The following is an 18,868-nucleotide window of genomic DNA, read 5'->3' on the forward strand; positions in this document are numbered from 1 at the left end:
GCTGTATCTTCTTGGCTGCATGAGGAGGGGGTGGATGGGGGTAGATGGGATGACACCGCCTTGCGTTGATGACGCGTGCCATCGGGCGACATTTGGACAGCCTATGTAACCCACATAGCGAGCAACAAATGGTGCGTCTGTGCCGGGGATGCAGCTAAAGCTGGAGTTCTAGAAAGATGTCTGGGTGGCGTTAATGCTTCACCGCAGCGCGAGGACAACCCGCGCCATATCATCTGTTGATCGGATTGGAGACAATTAAGCGCATTATCATGAGCCGCCGCCGCGGTCCGACTTACAGGTAGGTACCGACAGAGTTAGGGGAGATCATTGACAGCCTCAGGAGCCTCCTTAGAGCCGTGGAGGTGCGCGCACACACGGGCAGAGCTGTCGGTGTTTATCCGTTGCAGGTATGGAGCTATTGGTATGCAGATGGAGACCTCAGAGGGGAGCCGCTGCTGCATCCTGCGTTATTTTCCACATAATTACAAGCTACACACACACACACACATCAGTCGGGGGTGGATGTTCATGTGTTATTCATCCGTCAGTGTGTCTCTTTCGCTGCTTGAATGCACCAATCCCAGAAAAAAAACAACAACACCGCAGCTTCCTCCGTCCACACACAGAGCTGCAGCAGCCCACTTGTTGGTCCTATAAGTCACAGCCAGTGTCAGACGAGACATCACTGCTGTCAGGATGTGTTCATGTCAACAAGTCTGCAGGGAGTGGACCAAATAATCCAAACACCTCGTCCTGGAAAGGCGTTACAATAACACGTGTCTGCTGCTGTTGGTGGATGGATGCTGATTAGCAGCAGTTTGGTAATCAGTGCGAGGCTTTTTTTTCCAGCATCACACAATTAACGTCTCCTCAGAGGACAAATCACGTGCAGCTGCAGCAGTGGGGGGAAAAAATAATAACAAAGAGTAGTTCATTGATTATTTAGTTTGCAAGTTTAGGTTAGAAATCTTCAGTTTACATTGAGATTTATGTAAACATGTATTTATTTATTTATTTATGGCTACTATCCTAAACAAAAAAAAATATGTATCATTATTCAAATGATAACTTTTGCCCAGAAACCACAAGAGCAAACCGAAGCACATGACCCACATGTATTATCCACCCGTGGTTCCCAGCCTGGGTGGTGCAGTGGTTCGCTCTGTCACAGCAAGAAGGTTCCTGGTTTGATTCTGACTGTGGGGCCTCTCTGTGTGGAGTCTGCACGTTCTCCCTGTGCCTGCGCGGGTTTTCTCCGGGTGCTCTGGCTTCCTCCCACATTCTAAAGACGTGCTTGTTTGGTTAATTGGTGACTCTAAATTGCCCAAAGGTGTGAGTGTGAATGGTTGTTTGTTTGTATGTTGCCCTGCGATGGACTGCTGACCTGTCCAGTGTGTACCCGCCTCTCACCTATAGATAGCTGGGATAGGCTCCAGGCGGTCCCCCCCGTGACCCTGCACTGCAGGACAAAGCAGGGTCAGAGGATGGATGGATGAATGGTTCCCAGCCTCTGGTCCTGGATCTTTAAGTGGGTCGCACTTTTTCTTCTATCGTGCGTGATCGATTGTTTAAAAGCAATTAAGAAGAATGACAAAATCGCTCATTAGCAGCTTATCTATCAGAGAACTAGCAGAAACAAAGGTGTAGCCACAGTATGAGGGCCAAAAAGAGGTGCAGGAGGACTACGGCAAATGTGTCCGCAAGAAAGAACTAATAATGAGCAGAACTGCTGTCTGTTTCTTTGGTTTGTTATACACAATGCTACATCCTCTCCTGTCAGACTTATGAAGGTAGCCACTGTGATAGATGGAAATATGACCTAATATAATCCACATACTCAGCCTGGCTGCAGTTGTTGTGTGCTGTATGTAACATGTTGTATCTACATAATCTGTCTGTGTTGGTGAAATCTGTGTGTCTGAATCTCAGGAGGGCGCCGTGCACAGCTCCACATGCGAATATGCTGTTGTGTTTATCAGCACAGCTGACGAGTCTCACAGCTGAATCTCCTCTGAGGAGCCCTGAATGTCACCAGGGCCGGAGGAGCTGTGTGCACCTTCATGTTGTTTCTTCTTAGAGTCCCTACCTGCCTGTTTGCCTCTGACACCCAGTCATGTCTTTAAGCCTTTAACTTCTTTCTTAGCTGCTTTGGGAGCCAATCTGCTTAAGAATATCTGTCAAGTCATGCACGTGCACGCAGTTAATCACATTCTTGTTCTTTAAAAGTCCATAAAAACGAATCATTTTCCAAATCTCTCTCTCTCTGTAGCTTTACCTGACCCGTGAGATCTGTTCAGCCATGTGTGTTTGTTGTGGAGATATGTAGGTAGCACTATCAGTTTCAATCAGCAGCTCTGCGTAGGGCAGGCCAGGCTGGAGCTGCTTACCAGAGCTGGTCACATGCCATATGTCTGGCCGCTCGCATGGAGAGTGCTGCCCTCACCTCCCTCCACCCGAGTCATTCTAACCGGTTTCACCGGCTTACCGTGGCTTTAGCATCTGTGCTGTAAATTTAGGGCATAGCTGTCTGCTTGTCTGCCCAACGCTTTAGACCAGTAAACCCAGGCTGTGATGTTTCAGTTGTGTTTGGTCGCTGTCTCTGCATGTCCACAATGAGGCTGAGGTCCAGGAGTAGAGAGAGAAGGGAGAGACAAAGTGACGAGGAGGTAGGAATGGTTGAAGGTTTTGACTGTGACACGGAGGGCACATCTGTGCCTGTATCCTGACTTGTGATGCTGATGTTTAAAGGTCTTTCTTTGAACTTTTTAAATGCTAGCAATGTAAATATTTCTGGCAACAATGTCACAGAAGCTGGATGACTGACACTTGCTAACATCTGTTTTACAGGTGAAATTTGAGGAGAGTGAAATGATTCCAAAGTCCGGAAAATCTCCAGCAGACTCGCGGAAAGGTGTCGGCATTCATGAGTTTGCAGCACTCGCCAGATCCTCCCTGAATGGTGACGACATTTGCATTATTTCTTGTGTTTCTGTTATACCTTTTTTGATGTTTTACAGCCTGACCTCTACCCATCTGTGTCCAGGTATCTCTCAGGCAGTGAGGGACCATGTGACAAAGCCCACCTCGCTGGCTCAGGGCCGCGTCGCCCACCTCATAGAATGGAAAGGTTGGCCTAAACCTGCAGGTCCTCCACCAGCCGCCCACTCCCAGTTTAGTTCTTATTGCCACTTGACTGAAGGGGAGAAGGAGGCCCGCTTTGCTGCAGGTATTCACTTATCTGATGTATATTAACTCTCAACCAAATTGTATTTGTGTGCATGTGCACCCTCTTGCTTAGCTGGTTTTAACTCCTGCATCATCTCCTGGCCGGCTCCCACCTTCTGTCATGAACCTAATCCCCATAAAACTCCAGCATGTCAGCGGTTTGCTCCGCCCACTGTGTGTGTGTGTGTGTGTGTGTCTCTTGGGTGACGGCTCTTCTTGGCAGCAGATGGTGGCCTATTAGACACTCTCCCAAAACACTTCACTGCCCACCAATGGTACAGCAGCTCTTGTTGTTTTGCTGTGACTCATCCTCTCTGGCGCCAGTGACATCGGCGTTTGATCAAGAGAGAGAGAGAGAGAGAGAGAGAGAATGAGGGATAAGAAAGTAGAGTACGCAGTGGGCGTCTGTACGAAGCATGTGACCCAAAACAGTTTGGGCTAAATTTATTTTAAGATGAAACAGAGGGGGAAAATTAGCAAAGTGGCAAAATCCTCTGGCAATGTAGAACAAACTAACATAAATAGAGGCTTAAGATGTTTATTTTTAATAACTGTTTTGAAATATCGCTATAAATATGGTAATTATGGTAAAATTATATATATGGATTTGTTGCAGAAAAAACAGCTAGATCATTCTTAAAGAACGTCTTTTGGTGGTTTCAGTGACATCTAGTGGCCAGGCTGCGTATTACAACCAACTGAATATCCTCCCTTTCTAAGTGGCTGTATGGAAGAGGGCCTGCTCCCTTACTGTGTCTCAGATTGATACTCATTACATTGTGAGTGTATAGTGTACTCATGTGGTCAAAGAGTTGAGTGATATGATAAAGATATTATAATGTAAGCTAATGAAAAAACAATGATTGCACACACACATAACAGTGACTACCACACTGTGTTTCTGCCGCTGGATATTTGTAATTAACCGCTTTGATTTGATGGTTCCTGCGTTCCTGTCACAGGAGTGGCTGAGCAGTTTGCCATCGCTGAGGCTAAGCTTCGTGCCTGGGCATCTATGGATGATGATGAAGAGGAGGAAGACTCCAATGATGAAGACTCAAGCGCCAACAGACAGAATCACATCACACCTAGCTCGAGCTCAGGTATCAAACATCACCACCTTCTTCATTTCATCTCATCTCTCTTCATCACTGATAAATTGCATCTTCACATTCCCCTCCAATAATCCATCCCTCCACCAGGTGTTCTGACTCTTTACTCCTCCCTCAGACGCCGCCGCGCCCAACCCTACCACTGGAAAGCCATGCCAGCATGAGGTGCTGCCCTCCGACAGTTCACTGGGCTCCAGCAGCAGCAGCACCCTGGTCTGTGGCAGGCTTCTAACTCAAAATGACCCACATTCATCGCAGACAACCTCACCTACTTTACCCAGTGACAGCATGAGCCCATTCCTGGAGGAAGAGGAGGAGGAGGAGGAGGAGAGGCTGGATGGTCTTCAGGAGCAACCAGCTCCTTTGCAGGAGCAACACAGCGATGTTTGCATCCACAACAAGCCTGAGTGGAGGCCTCGGGGGAGGAGCAGCAGGTTTGACTCCTGCTACTCCACCTCTCACTCTGAGTCTCCAGGAGAGGAGGATGAGGAGGATGAAGAGGAGGAAGGCAGCGTCTTTCAGGAGGTGCGCGTGTGGCACTGCAGCCCCAGGAGCTTCTTCTCTGACCGGGCGTCTTCTGGAGTGGCATCATTCGATGAAGAAGACGAGAGAGAGGAACCTGAGGAGAAGAAGGAGGAGAAGGAGTATTTGATGTGATGTGTCATCCATCTTTATGTCTCTGTGATTCTGGATATGACGATATCTGTTCTGCTCACACTGTAAACCTCTCTCCTCCTCATCTCTCCTCCACTCGCTGCCTTCTGTCTCCCATCCTTCAGGCCTTTCACACTCTGACCATCAGTTCTTGCTGCTGTGAACAGTGTACATGTTGGAGAATCAGAATGTAAAGCTGTTGTTTTGTACATTTTTTTGTGAGGAGTCATGTGTTGCATTCTTTTTCTATGGATATTTTGTAGTGTTGGTTTTTGTTTCTGGGTCATGCTGTGTCATGTGGGTCGGGCGATGTTTGATATTGAATGACTGAATGTCCTGCACATATAAATATAATTTTTTTGAAAGAAACTTTTGTTGTTTTTTTTCTCCACAGAGGACAAAGAGTCAGGATGCAGCACAGTAAATACTATGTTTTAAACTCTGTATTATAACATAAGTCCATATTACTCACTCAGTTAGAGGCCAGATGCCTCACCAGGTCTTTTTTCTCCTGTCCAAAGTTATTTGAAACATGTTGCAGCCATCAGTTTCATGATTATCTGGAAATACTGCAGATCTGCCATGACTGTGACTTTGACTCTCATCTAGGCTTTAGAATAGGTTCTTGTATGGTAAACAAATATTATTATCTATTATTTATGTCTTTTTTCTTCTTTTTAGTAGTGGACTGCTGCACAGGGTGACATTGAGATATATGCACTTCTTAAACAACACAATGTAATTCCAAGTCAATCACACTTTTGTAAAATCAGCCTGTCCAGTTAGGAAGCAACACTGATTGTGAATCAATTCCAGCTGCTGTTGTACAAATGGAACAGACAACAGGTGGAAATGAGAGCCAATTATCAAGACAACACCTATAAAGGGGACCCAAGGGGCCGCCAGTCTAACCCCTCATCTCTCTGTTCTCCAGTCCTCTTCACCACCAACAGGTCTAGACTCCCCTGGGCGGGATCTATTTTTCGTCGGCCTCCCCTCCCCTGCTCCCGCATTGCTGATGACAGCACGTCGGGATCTAAATGCCAAAGCACACTTCAGTTCTGTCATATATTGTAATAAATTTGCTCACATTCAGTCATGTTGAATCTCTCCTGATAGAACTGAGATTACCCTGGGAGGAGAGGATGGAGAAGGTGGTGCATGAGTGCAAGCGCAGAAAATATCCCTCATCCTTGAGAGGATGGGGAGCTTGGAACCTCCTGGTGGAAGTGAGGCTTCCTAGGGGCAATCACTGGAGAGTGCCATCGGAGAGGGCTGACCTGCAAGAAGTCGACCAGAGACATCACCAGGTGGGTGGAGACCTGAACCACAAGACTTTGTCCTCGGGCAAGTGAGGAGAGCGATTTTACATGAGCCACCTACATACACAGCAAGAAGAGACTTCTGCAGGTGAGGCAGCTGCAATGCACCATGGTGTTACAGATACATTCAGGTTTACCTTAATTTGACTGTCAGTGTAGGTGTGTTTTTTGGTATACAGCCTGATATCTAAGGGTGTGGCCCTCAGCATGCATCTTAGCTGCTAGCTGTTAGCTTCATCTTTGCTATTATGAATGTGTGGCTGTCTGTCTATTGATTATAGCACAAAGACAGTAAAACAAAACAAACCTTTTAGGGGGAAGAAAGAAATATTAGTCCAAAATTTAGCTGCCTTGTCGTGGTCGACATCCGCCCACACAGGTTCACCACCCTAATCAGACCCCAGAGTGACCCTGACTCTCATACAGTGTCCCAAATTCTCTGTGTAATAGTAAACACAAAAGAAACACAATTTCTCCTGTTATAAAGGTGTTTTTTTTGTTTAAATTTAATCATTCACTCATGTACAAAAACAACTTCATGTCCTCTGAAAAATAACAATGGCTGTTGATTTCAAATGCATAATTCTCCTATGTACAGTAGCAGTATACGTAGCTCTCCATCCGTGTATTTTCATATGTACAAAGCATATACAGGCCAGTGCCATATAAAGGGAGATACTACAGACTTATTGCTTAACTAGATACGCTGCAAATTAGCTTGTACACTCTTCTACATTGAACTCTTATCTTATATGGCGAGCACTACTTCACATTCTATATGCAGAACAGAAGGACATTATAAAGTCGCTGCACAGATGTTCACACAGACAGAAAGATGAGCTGCGGGTGATCTCACGTAAGATTGAAATATGGCTCAAAATCATTGCATGAAGCTAAAATACTTACATTTGAATCGAGGACTCGCTCACACACATGCACACATGCACACACACACACTTTGCTCTTCAACAGCTTTTAGAGTCACGGGGCTTCGTACAGTAGTTACATCTCTACATCAGAGGTCAGACTGGATTAAATGTACCATGTCAGGGTGCAAATATCTACAGGCCGCATAATAGTACAGTACATGTGTGTGTATGTGTGCTCTGTACAACAGCCAGTATGTTCCTCTAAACACACACGGCAGAGGCAGTTCTTTGCCCTTTTCAAATCAGCCCCTGTAAAGCCCAAGAAGGCTACATGTGCAGTAAATTATTCATTCAAATTATTCATGCTAATTACAAATGTGCTTCACTGTCATGTTGTTTAGAGCCCTGTACTACAAATAGTGGAACTTTGAAAGCTGCCTTTGTCTGTACTGTGAGTAGATCCCAGATGCATGTGGACTATGGGGCCATTACATGGTAGTGAAATAAAGATAATGATATGACATGTAGCTCTGCAGAGAGCTGTGAATAACGTGCCCCACCTTTACTGCATTATTCATGTAGATTTATTGCATATCAACCGACACATAAACCACCACTACTACATTTCACTGTTTATTATAAGCCTGTGATCCTGATCCCTTGTCCAGTGCTAGTAAATATAGGTAGTCGTTTGGATTTGTACCATCATGTGCTCATTAAAATAATGATAAATTCTGTGCTTTCTTTATTATTCGCACTCACTTTGATCCCTGTGATGTTTGCCGTCATGTTTACTGCAGGATATTGTAGCATGAAGACTCAGCATGGCAAAAATTCACACACACACACACACACACACACACATGGGCGCGCGCACACACACACACACACAGATAAAGCTGGTGATTTGCGTTGTGTTCTTATTTTCAACAAATCCCATTAAATAGACCAAACTGAGAAATTTGTGTCACTGACCTCCATTATTATTATTATTATTATACACAAACATAATAAGTCAGTGCTGCCCTGCTTGACATCATCCTCCACACAACCTGAGGATCCCAAGACACAGCTGCAAACTTTTACCACTGCAACACTGAGATGTTTATTTATAATGATCATTATGAGCAATATATAGCTCTGGTACTGTGAATACTCACCACAGTAAAATGTGTATTTATCCACAGCTGAATATTGTCCCAAATTAATAAGCCATTTGAGTAAAGTCTGCTAAAAAAAAAAACTACTGTGCAGCTGTTTGTACAATTATTAGTACAACGTTCTAGAAATAAAGACGAAGCAGCTGATCTCAAGATTTAATTATATCAGAATCTACATTTTTAGGGTGTATAATGGGCCGGAAAACCAGCTGGAAACGACGGAATGATGAGCTCATCATCAGGAGTCTGTTGCTTATTTCAACTTTGTTTTTTGTATTTTTATATATAATTCTGATGAACCATCTTCCACAGGCTTATTAAATAACTATGGACTTTGTAGAAAGAAGGTTTAGTGTGGAATATGTATGAGACATTCCTGTGCCGGTGCACTGATGCTGATACATTCCAGCAGTGAGTGTTTTGTTGAAGCTGATCGAGGAATTTAAATAAACCAAAAAAAAGCTTCATACAGAAAGGAAGGATTAGTCTAAAGGACAGAAAAATATTAGAGCGGTGACATACTCCTCCATGGACAGGTTGGTATTTGTAAACTATTTGCGGGGCAATATGTAGTTATTAGAGACTTTTACAGTCAGTGTTGTCTTTTGCAGAAAATAAGCACCTGTTATGTCTCACAGATAGGAGAAAAAATCCAAGCACCAACCCAGAGATGTGAATCAAACATGTCCCAGAGAAACACTACATACTGTTTGTGTGCACAGATGTTTGTGTCATTACACTACCTGCCAGAAGGGGGAGACAAGACTTCTGCACTGCAGCTTTAAAGTAGTCTTCAGCCTCCAGCAGACAAACTCAGCTTTTTCTGATTTTCGTTTATACAATGTGTTAATCCCAAAAGTCTGATGACAGACTTTGATAAATTTGATAAGGGATTTGGTGAAAATAAAAATATTAAATAAAACCAGCTTTATCGTTTATTCAGCCATTCTCTCATGCTCACTCTCTCACACACCACAACACCAGTACAAAGACAGGTATCTAGGCTGGACTTGGAGGTGAGTGTGACCTCTATAAACATTCATGAGGCGACAGTATGGACCTGATCATTCTGATTGATCCTCAGTGTGGGCGGGACTGCTCTCTCCCTCTGGTTCTGATTGGTCCTTGTTTAAAGACGGACTCCCCTGTTCTTGCTCCGCTTCGTCGGGTTCAGGAGTTTGCGTTGGGGGGTCATAGTCACAGGCCAGGTCCGATTCCTCAGTGTGGGAGGGGCTGCAGTCAAAAGTAAATTCTGATTGGTCCTCAGTGAAGGAGGGGCTTTCCTGGAGCACCAGCTCCGACGACTGGTTGGTGCTGTCGTCGGGGCTGGTTTCAAACTGCAGATTGGTTTGTTCTGAGAAGGTGACGGGGATCTCTTTGTACGCGAGGTCCGGCTGGTCCTTCACGTCCGGAGGGTTGGGTTCCCGTGGCAATGAGAGCCCCCTGTGGCGGATGCACAACTTGTGTAGTTCTGTTACCTCGGATACGTTTGTGCTGTTCCCACTGTCACGGAAACTGGCCAGCGGAGGCCGCACTTTCACTCCGGTCACAGTCACTGAGCCTTCGATGGCCTTACGTAGCTGCAGAAACAAAAAGCAAGAAGGCAGAGCTGGTGTCAGTAAAAAAAATAATGATCATATGAATAAATGATCAGACTTTAAAGATTAATAGAAAACACACACACATCCACACCTCTTTGAGAGAGACGACTCCAACCAGTCGCCCCATGCTGGTCACATAGGCGTGATCCAGACCCAGCAGAGAGAAGATGGTGTGAGTCTGGGGAAAAGGAGGAGGAGAGGTAGGTCACGGCCTGGATACCAACTCAGAGGGGGTTCATTTGCATTTTGGATCTGGGTTATATGAACTGATGCTGGAATCATATTTTTTTTTGCATTCTAAGATGGTCAACGTGTCAGAGAGGAGGCGAATCATATTTTCAGACTGACCAATCACAGCTAGCTGCTTGTTATGACATGTGGATTGAGGATAGTGGAGCCACATGTGTTGACGTGTGGTGGAAAATTTTTCCTGTTATATATTATACTGAGGAGAAAGTCAGTGTCGTTTTAGTGTGATGACAGCTTCTCGATTTTCTACCTTGTGCAGAGACGTTTGTTCCACCAGCTGGAAGGGGGCGGGATCGATCTTGCAGTTTTTGAAATCCACCGGCTCGTCGAGCTGCTGCTCCTCCCACTCTGCTATCTGCAGCGAGGAAGAGGAGAAAGAGGAGGAGGAGGAGAAGGAGGTGGAGGAGGAGAGGACTCAAAAACTCAAAATTTGAGTTCTAAAAATCATTTTTAAGATCTTCTGTTAGTGTGATTCTCACATCTGAGGGGGACATGCAGTCTTCCACTTCAGTGGAGTCCTGCAAAGACAAAAAATACGGTCAGTAAATTATTCTTCTGATTAATACAGCAAACAAAACCAGACTGTACACATCATATAGTGAATATAGTTTACACATTAGACAGAGGGTAATCACTAAAAGGGACTATAAAACCAATAAAATATCCTCCAAAATGCCAAAGGAAAAGTTTATTATTCACACAGTGCAGCTACAGCCCAGATATTCTACTGACACCACAGAGTAAAACATAGCAAACACAGGACAGAAGTCTAAGAGTTGATGAAACACTGATGTGTTGGAGTCACTTTAACCTCTCTCACACACTTCCTCTCGCTCTCTCTGCAAAGCCACTCTGCTATTGCTCTGATTTGTGCACCACAAATATTTTGGTCCAGCACTCACTACGTGTGTGTCGCAAGGCAACAGTTACTAAGCAACAGTCTCTAGGCGGCAGACAATCTTACCGCCATGGAGATCCTCACTCGTTTGGGCTTGGGCTTTCTTTTTTCAGGAGGAGCCGGCCCAGCCGGGCTCTTCCAGCCGGGGAGAGAAGGCATCAACACAGCACAACATTAACACAGCATCAATGAAACTGCACAGATTTTTGCCCTTTAACATGGCGCCACATTGGATCCCAGTCTGACTTCTGCTGGGAGAAGTCTCTGTGATGGGAGCACAATGTTGCTGAAAGGGTATAATTACCACACCACTGATGAGAGAACAGAGTCTGCACAAGAAGCTCGATGTTATTACAACACTGGATGCTAGATTCACTGCCAGAGAGAAGACACTCAAACATCTTACATTTTAGTGTTTTATTAAGAACTGAACGTCCTCTTTAGTTTTTTTTTACCAACAGCTGCTACTTCAGGGTGAAAAATGTGATATTAAATACACATTTCTGTTCCTTTTTCCAGCAGACACTTTGACCTGTGATTCACAGGTGTAACTAATAACATCACTAACTGCTGCTCCGTGCTGCAATAACTGCTGGAACAGCTCCATCAATAATGTTATTAGTTCCACATTTTCAGAGTCAAAATGTCAGAAAAACTGCTAGAATCTGATTAATTCGGGAACAAATGGACACTGATGCCAGCAAAGCTATTAAGGCAGCAGATTTATGACAGTTAAAGAAAAAAATAATCAATTCAAGAGCCCTTTAACAGTGATTACCAATGACAGGACTAACATCGCTGCATTTACAGTTTAACTTCAACAGCAGAAGCTTAAAAAAGAATGACCCACAGGTAGATCAATGGTGCTTAAGAAGACAGATAGAACTCCTGCTACCACATGGTTAAAGCAATAAACTGCTAAAATGTAGGATGTTCAGCAGCTGACTGGCAGTGACTGTGCAGTGCAGTGACTCACGGCAGTTTTAAAACAAAGAGCTACGTCCACAGCATGAGATCACACAGGAAAGCCCTGCTGCCTGTGGGTGGTTCCTGCCCGTCAGCAGCAGGAGGACGACGAGGTGGACGGTATATGCGTGGAATCAGAGAGAGCACACACACACACACACTCTTCCACACTCACAAAAAATCTTCCTCTCACCTCCATCAGCTCTTTGTCCTGGTCGGCACAGGAGAGAGTCTGAGAGCCTTGGAAAGAGTTGACAAAACAGGTTTTTATTACATTTGGATTAAGATTCTGACCTTTATAATCACCCCAAACCTTTGTGTGTGTGTGTGTGTGTCTGTTCTCGTGGTGTTGTGAAATACATACTGTTTGGCGTCTCTGTGTCACTGATAGCAGACACAGTTTTCAAGGCGGATTTCAGAGGAAGCTGAACGTTGGAAACCACTGGGCTGAAGGAGGAAGACTCCTCTGTGGAAATCTACATGGAGAATATATTAACACAGGAAGACACACGACCATGCAGACACACACATAAATACACAGACAGAGGACGAGCACATGCACGTAAACAAACAGGACAGCACAGGTAAGGGCACAGACGACAGAGACACAGAAGACACGTGTTAATGTAGAAATGCAAATCAATGACATTTAAACAGTTTGCACGCACTTACCACAAAAAGCTGTCCAAACACTTCATCTGTGCCTTTACCTACCGCTACATGCTCCACACATGCTGTGTCTGATCCACTTCTAGTCTACTACTACATCCCAACCCCAGCCAGACTTCACCCCAACCCAGCCCTGGCGCCCCCGGACGCCTCACACCTCTTGCGTGCTCACCAGGAAGCGAACCCCTTGGCGTGCGCTGGTGTTGGTGGATGCGTTGAGGTGGGTGTGGGCGCAGGGAGAGCTGGGGGTGCTGTCAGTGGTCAAACTGGGCAAGTGGTCATGGGTGCCGTTGTCCTGGGCCAACTGGCGGAGGTACTCCAGCCTCCGTTGGCGGCCCAGCTGAAGAGAGAGCAGGGACTGGAGCTGCAGTCGCTCTATGGAGCCCAACAGAATCATTGAGTCTAAGGGGAGAAGAAAGGAAGTGAGAAAGTGCCTCCATAAACTATAGTGTAAATGTGTGATGAAGTAAGGTTTCTCCTAATGAATGAAGAGGCAAAGCTCAAGTCACACTTACCTCTAGATTCAACCAGCGCCAGCGTTTTGAGCTGACCAGTCAGCAGCATCTCCTGCAGCTCCCGGTAGGAAGAGTTCAGAGTGATGAAGCGCACATCCCTGACCATGATGTCCTCCACACGGATATTATATTTCCTGAATCAACGAAGAGGGGACGATAGAGGTTAATAAGAAGAGAGAGCAGAGAAATATAAAAACAAGAGGGATAGAAATGAAGGGCGAGGAAGAGGAGACAAAGAAATATGGCAGACGCACTCATGATGTCCCATCCCCAGCTCAGGCAGGTAGGGAAGTTTCTTGATGCGAATGATGGAGTCATAGAGGGACGGCTGGAGTGCCTGGGCCACAGCGTTGGCCAGAATCACGGCAATCATCACAGGTAAGATGTGGGAGATCTGACCGGTCAGCTCAAACACTATGACCGCTGTGGACACAGTGTGGGTGACTGCGCCAGACAGAGCCGCAGCACCTGATGGGAACGAAAGAATTAACAGTCATATACATGCTGACAAAGAAAAGACTATAATACTTAATACCAATAATACTTAATGTACACTGAGACAAACCCAAACAGGATTTCTGTTGTTCCCTGATGATTCCTGATATTTATATATTTAAATTTTGAGTCAAATGATTTTCATTGGTCGCTTTATATGAAGTGATGACATGGCTGCAACACTTCAGCAGCAACACGACAGAAAACCTTTTCTTTAAGTCAAATTAAGCATCCTGAACGTAACTGCTTAAAAACTGATTTAGAGCAACACACCTACTACAGCATAACCGCCGGGTACTATGGGATACACACTGCCATCAGCATGTATACCGTCAGGGAACATGGCAGCCATGATTTCTCCAACAAGTCTTCCAAATGCTGCACCTGTGGGTCACACACAGACACGGCAACAAGTCATACATTGACTAATGCTGGAGAAATCATCAGAAAGCAGCAGCGCTGAATTACCAATAAGAAAAACCGGCATGAAGGCTCCACATGGAACAGGCATGGTGGTGGCCACGGCGGACATCCAGAACTGAAACACGGGAGAAAAACTCAGACTCATAGAAAAATGTACAAAAATCAACAAAAGGACAGCAAGGCCTACCTTCATGATGATGAAGAGGATAAGTGTAATGAAGACGTTGACCTGCGGGTGTTTCCAGGCATGGTGGTGGCTGATGTAGTCAAACTCCTCGGCCACGCCCTGACGGCACCACGTGCGGTTGTCAAACAGCGCAACCAGAGACTCGTGTTGTGTCAGCTGACAGGACGAGAGGAAAATCTGAATTTGAATGTTTGTGTCTATTTAAATCTGCAAAAAAAAAGATTGTGAACCCTTCACACCAGCTCTGTATCAAAAGTGTTTTCCCCATATTTATGTAAATCGATTGAAGCTATGACAGGGGAAGTGGGGAAGAGCACAGGGATGAACTGGCTGACTGAAGTATGTCACCTGCACTGAGCTGCTTTATGATAAAGTATCATGCTTCATCTACTCGAGCATCACTGCTTGTGGCCACAGTGTGTGCACCCTCACTGCAGCTGGACAAAAAAAAACAGGATAATTCACCCCACACTCTCAGCGAGGCTGATTGAGACTGTAACTGTGATTGTAGCCAAGGATGTGCTTTGGGAGCAGTGATGCTTGTGCTGGCTCAGAAGCCACAGTGTTCCTAAATCAGGGTAACACATCTGTGGGTTTAAATCTTAGTGCGGTACAACTATGTATTTGTGGCTAATGTTAGGAGCAGAACAGCACAGATTTTACACCAAATGTGAGCAGAAACCACAATTAGGAGCCGCTTCACTCGTCTCAGCCAAGCGGAGCAGCTGTGGGTGAACTCAGAGTTTCTTTTAACTGGCAGTGTGTGTTAGATGAGGACTGGACAGAAGGGCAAGGCAGCCATATTAGCAAAATCATCAAAGGATCATCGGGTGGGTTACAAACTCTGCATAATAACATGGAATACTTTTTGTTTTCTCAGCCACATCAATGACAGATCTTCCTCTTGTTTGCAGAATCTGACTCTAAATGCCCCGTTAAGCAGGATGATGAAGCAGCGTGACAGCTGCACTGTATTACTGCCACAAAATAATGGTGTGTTCTGCAGCTCTGCCTCCAAACTGCTCCAACTACACTTCACTTTGTTGTGTCACTTATTAAACTTTTCCAGCGGCAGCTCGGCAACACTTGTGAATTCTTAGATTTCTTTTTATAGCCGATGGTGCAATGCTACACTCCTGTGTCACAAGAGCAGGCAGAAAGGTCGAAGTGCCGAAGAAAGTAATTACATTTATATAAAAAATATTCATCAAGTTTACGAGGAAGCAGGGCGGCTATTAAACAGCTTATGTTTTAGGGAAGAGCAAATAATGACCTGTGGCCTGCCACCAGCTCTCACTTCATTTAAAATGACCGTCACTCATCTCACAACAGTCAAAGCCTGCTTTCATTCTGTCAAAGGAGTGTGAAAGTATTTTCTCACCTGCCCAGCCATGAACTGCCCGAAGCCCGGGGGGAACGTGAGTGTGGAGACCAGCAGGGTGACGAGTGCAGGATACACCAGGCGCCTGACAGGAAGGGAGGGACTGTGGGGTCATTAATGGGTGCGCTCCTCACACTGTAGGTGCATACTTTACTTCATAGCAGAGTAGATGGAGAGTCTATTAATAGCTCCTCATGATGTGTGTGTGTGTGTGAAACTGACCTAATTCATAAGGGGGACTTCACCTAAATTTTCAGTACTATACTAACATTGTGACAAGGACAAATTTAAACACAAATGTAGGGGCACCTGAGCAGGAGATCAGTCATTACAGTGTTTATTTAACGTGATAAATTTGGTGTCTGTAACATTTTGGGGAACACAAGCTGTGTAGTGGGAGGCTGGATGAGAAAATCAATATCACAATAATGTTCGTCCATTAAAAGCACGATTATAAGCAGCAAACGTCATTAGCTTAACTTAGCAAAATAACAGGATGTGGTTATTAGATCTCTGTGTTCTGGGTTGAACAGACCTGCGTTCACCATTTCTGCATAATTCCAATGTAAACTGAGCATCCTCTGATGGTATCAGTATTTGATGAAGACCATTCAGAGGCTCTGCTTATCAAACAAACAACAAACATGTCACTGTGGTGTGTAAAGTTAGGGTGAGATACTCACTTCCTCAGCAGAAACTTGTTAATCGTCTTCTGCTTCCTCATGCACTCTACGATCAGTCGGTTCAGATAGACAAACAGGGCACCTCCAAAACCGCAGGCGATGCTGCATAAACACACACACACACACAGACATGTCCTGTTTGGTTTTCTGAAGGTGAAACCAAATGTAACTCTGGGTTTATAGCTCTAGGTTTAATATTTCATATTCACAACAATAGGGTTAAAAAGTGATGCTTGTCAGGTAAACAGTTCAGCAATACATAAATAAATGTTTTGTTTTTTTTTTACAGAGATTTCATCCTAAAATGGTCTATTTCCCTAAGAATTGTGATCTTTGTTTAATGTTTGACACAGATTTACAGCCTAACTGTATGTGTCTTCTTTACCTTCTGGTAATTGGTCTGCCCAGGTGGACATCAGGGTTCTAGGCGTATGATTGGCTAAGTGGGCGGGACTAAGTGTCACTTTTGGCCGAGAGGTCAAGGCGAGAGAGGAGAGAAGCAGGCTAGAGTAATGTTGCTTTGTTGTAGCCACTAGCTGCAATACATGAGCTAAACAGAGTTGGACGCTAACCCACGCGTTAGCAGCGTGTCATATCGTCAAACTGTATTGGAGAGTTTGAGTGCTTTTACTGGACTTTCTTTGAAGTACTTAGCTTAGCTGCTAGTTAGCAACTTGCTAGCGACTCATCGCCAAGACACGCTTCACCAGACAGCGCCCCGTGAGCACGGTGGTTCCCCTGGCCCGATGTTTCTTCTCTTCATCACTAATTGAACGGATATGGATTCCAGCATTCCTGGACTGAGTCTGGACGTTTTCCCCCTCCTTGTTGTCTTTGGGACTGACTTAAGAGGTGACTGTATCAGCTCAGATCCGAGGTAACTCACGCCCAGCATCCACTCCACTCAGGCCGTTGTATTTATATTTTTGGTGGCCCACATTAGCAAAGGACATTTCTGAATATGGTAAATGTGAAAGTGTTTTAAACTGAGTTCTTAAGATTGAAAATAGTACCGTAATTTCCAGACTATAAGCCGCTACTTTTTTTCACACCCTTTAAATTCTGCGGCTAATATATAGATTTTTACGGCTAATGGCCTCCAGGGGGCGCTCTAGCAGGAAGCGCAAGACAGACGGGTAGAAAGAATAATGCGCCGAGGAAGATGCTGTAGTTTGATTGTGTTTTGAACAGTCAGTTTGCGCATAATACACACACCCTCATCATGGAAAACACATGGAGAAATGCATATGATGCAGCTTTAAGTCAAAGGCAAAGGTGTAAGAGTGACAGTTATTCTGAGGCTGTTCACTTTGACACTGAAGAAGACGACTTCGGTGGTTTTAGTGCGCAGGAGGACGATGACTTTTCTGGTAGGCTATAGTACTTTTTATTGTTTTTAACCAGCCATGTTACTGTCATTTTACTGAGCCTGTCACAGGCACCGTTTGGAAAAAAACATTTATTTAGTTAAAAATTAAAAAAAAAAATATATTTCTGTGTAAATATCTCATGTTATAATGTGGACACCTGCAGCTTATAGACAAATGCAGCCTATATATGTACAACTTTTTAGATAGAATCAGTCAGGTGTACCAGTTATCCACCTGGGGTTTGTTTCCTTATTTCACAAAGGGGCCGTGCCCAGAGTTTGGTCAGCCTTGAGGGAGAGGAATCTCCAAAGCACATTATAAAGGGTTAATGCGCTTGTTTTATTTTTCAGAGATCATTCTGGTACAGTGTCTGAAATAAATGCCGTTTTTAAGTTCATTATAATACACCCATAGTTAGCAGATATTAATATTTTGCAGGATGGGAACCTATGATCTCAGTATAACTTAAGGAAGCTGAGGCGCTGTATCACGGTTTGTAGGTGCACAGAAAGCGCTATACAAAACTGCTGCACGTTTTAGTCAGTCACTGATTAATGGACTGACAAAAGTCCAACCAGTTTGTTTCTCTCTATTAAAACATTCAACAAATGAAATCTGGCACACGCTGATGTGGATACAGCCTCTGCTTGTAATCAGTAGAGTAAAAAGTTAATTTCATGCCCTGTTTATTGAATGCAAATCAACTCTCAGACTTCCAACAGGAATGTGACTTCAGAGAGGGGCTCAAATCTCCTCAAAGGCTCAGGCGCCACACCAGGGATCAGGGCTCAGTTTAATGTGGCACCAGTGCAGAGACGCACACTCACCCGAGGATGGCGAACGCCGGCAGCTCCTGAAGGTCAAACGGGAAGTCCAGACGGAAACGCGTCTTAAAGAGAGCAGTGATGGTCTCTGAGGATAAGAAGACTGACGTCACTCTGTGGCACTTTGTCCGACATGACATTTACACACTGTTCTCAAAAGAAAACATTTTTTTGTGACACAACATGGTACAGGTAAAACACACAGATAGACGAGCGTCATGACGTCATGAACTTTTCTCTCCTGTGCTTTACTTCACTGCTCTCT

At 44.7% G+C, this 18,868-nt stretch overlaps 2 protein-coding genes across 2 annotated transcripts in view; one reads left to right on the forward strand and one right to left on the reverse strand.

The window, feature by feature from the left end:
- The first annotated feature begins 76 nt into the window (after positions 1-76).
- Positions 77-5,092, forward strand: fam131aa (family with sequence similarity 131 member Aa). The gene is made up of 5 exons (XM_028428406.1): positions 77-298; positions 2,848-2,959; positions 3,044-3,226; positions 4,188-4,328; positions 4,456-5,092. Exons 2-5 carry the CDS (start codon positions 2,869-2,871, stop codon positions 4,992-4,994), a joined length of 954 nt encoding a protein of 317 aa, XP_028284207.1. The 5' UTR covers positions 77-298; positions 2,848-2,868; the 3' UTR covers positions 4,995-5,092.
- Positions 5,093-7,748: 2,656 nt separating this feature from the next.
- clcn2a (chloride channel, voltage-sensitive 2a) overlaps positions 7,749-18,868 on the reverse strand; it is a 34,157-nt gene continuing 23,037 nt past the window's right edge. The window contains exons 10-25 of the mRNA XM_028428408.1: positions 18,607-18,691; positions 16,410-16,511; positions 15,727-15,811; positions 14,346-14,501; positions 14,204-14,273; positions 14,009-14,119; positions 13,495-13,708; positions 13,241-13,374; positions 12,898-13,127; positions 12,421-12,532; positions 12,250-12,296; positions 11,157-11,225; positions 10,672-10,710; positions 10,443-10,547; positions 10,035-10,121; positions 7,749-9,922 (exon numbers count right to left, since the gene is read on the reverse strand). Of these exons, the coding sequence (XP_028284209.1) occupies positions 9,407-9,922; positions 10,035-10,121; positions 10,443-10,547; positions 10,672-10,710; positions 11,157-11,225; positions 12,250-12,296; positions 12,421-12,532; positions 12,898-13,127; positions 13,241-13,374; positions 13,495-13,708; positions 14,009-14,119; positions 14,204-14,273; positions 14,346-14,501; positions 15,727-15,811; positions 16,410-16,511; positions 18,607-18,691 (2,162 nt within the window). The 3' untranslated portion in view covers positions 7,749-9,406. The remainder of the gene's footprint in view (positions 9,923-10,034; positions 10,122-10,442; positions 10,548-10,671; positions 10,711-11,156; positions 11,226-12,249; positions 12,297-12,420; positions 12,533-12,897; positions 13,128-13,240; positions 13,375-13,494; positions 13,709-14,008; positions 14,120-14,203; positions 14,274-14,345; positions 14,502-15,726; positions 15,812-16,409; positions 16,512-18,606; positions 18,692-18,868) is intronic.

This window comes from Parambassis ranga, chromosome 17 (assembly GCF_900634625.1).
Source record: "Parambassis ranga chromosome 17, fParRan2.1, whole genome shotgun sequence".
Classification (NCBI taxonomy): Eukaryota; Metazoa; Chordata; class Actinopteri; family Ambassidae; genus Parambassis; species Parambassis ranga.

Bases quoted from the DNA above. Each gene is read 5' to 3' on its own strand.
- fam131aa (XM_028428406.1), top strand. From the start codon at position 2,869: ATGATTCCAAAGTCCGGAAAATCTCCAGCAGACTCGCGGAAAGGTGTC. The intron at 2,960-3,043 runs GTGACGACATTT...ATCTGTGTCCAG, and splicing joins CGCCAGATCCTCCCTGAATG to GTATCTCTCAGGCAGTGAGG. The intron at 4,329-4,455 runs GTATCAAACATC...CTCCTCCCTCAG, and splicing joins CACACCTAGCTCGAGCTCAG to ACGCCGCCGCGCCCAACCCT.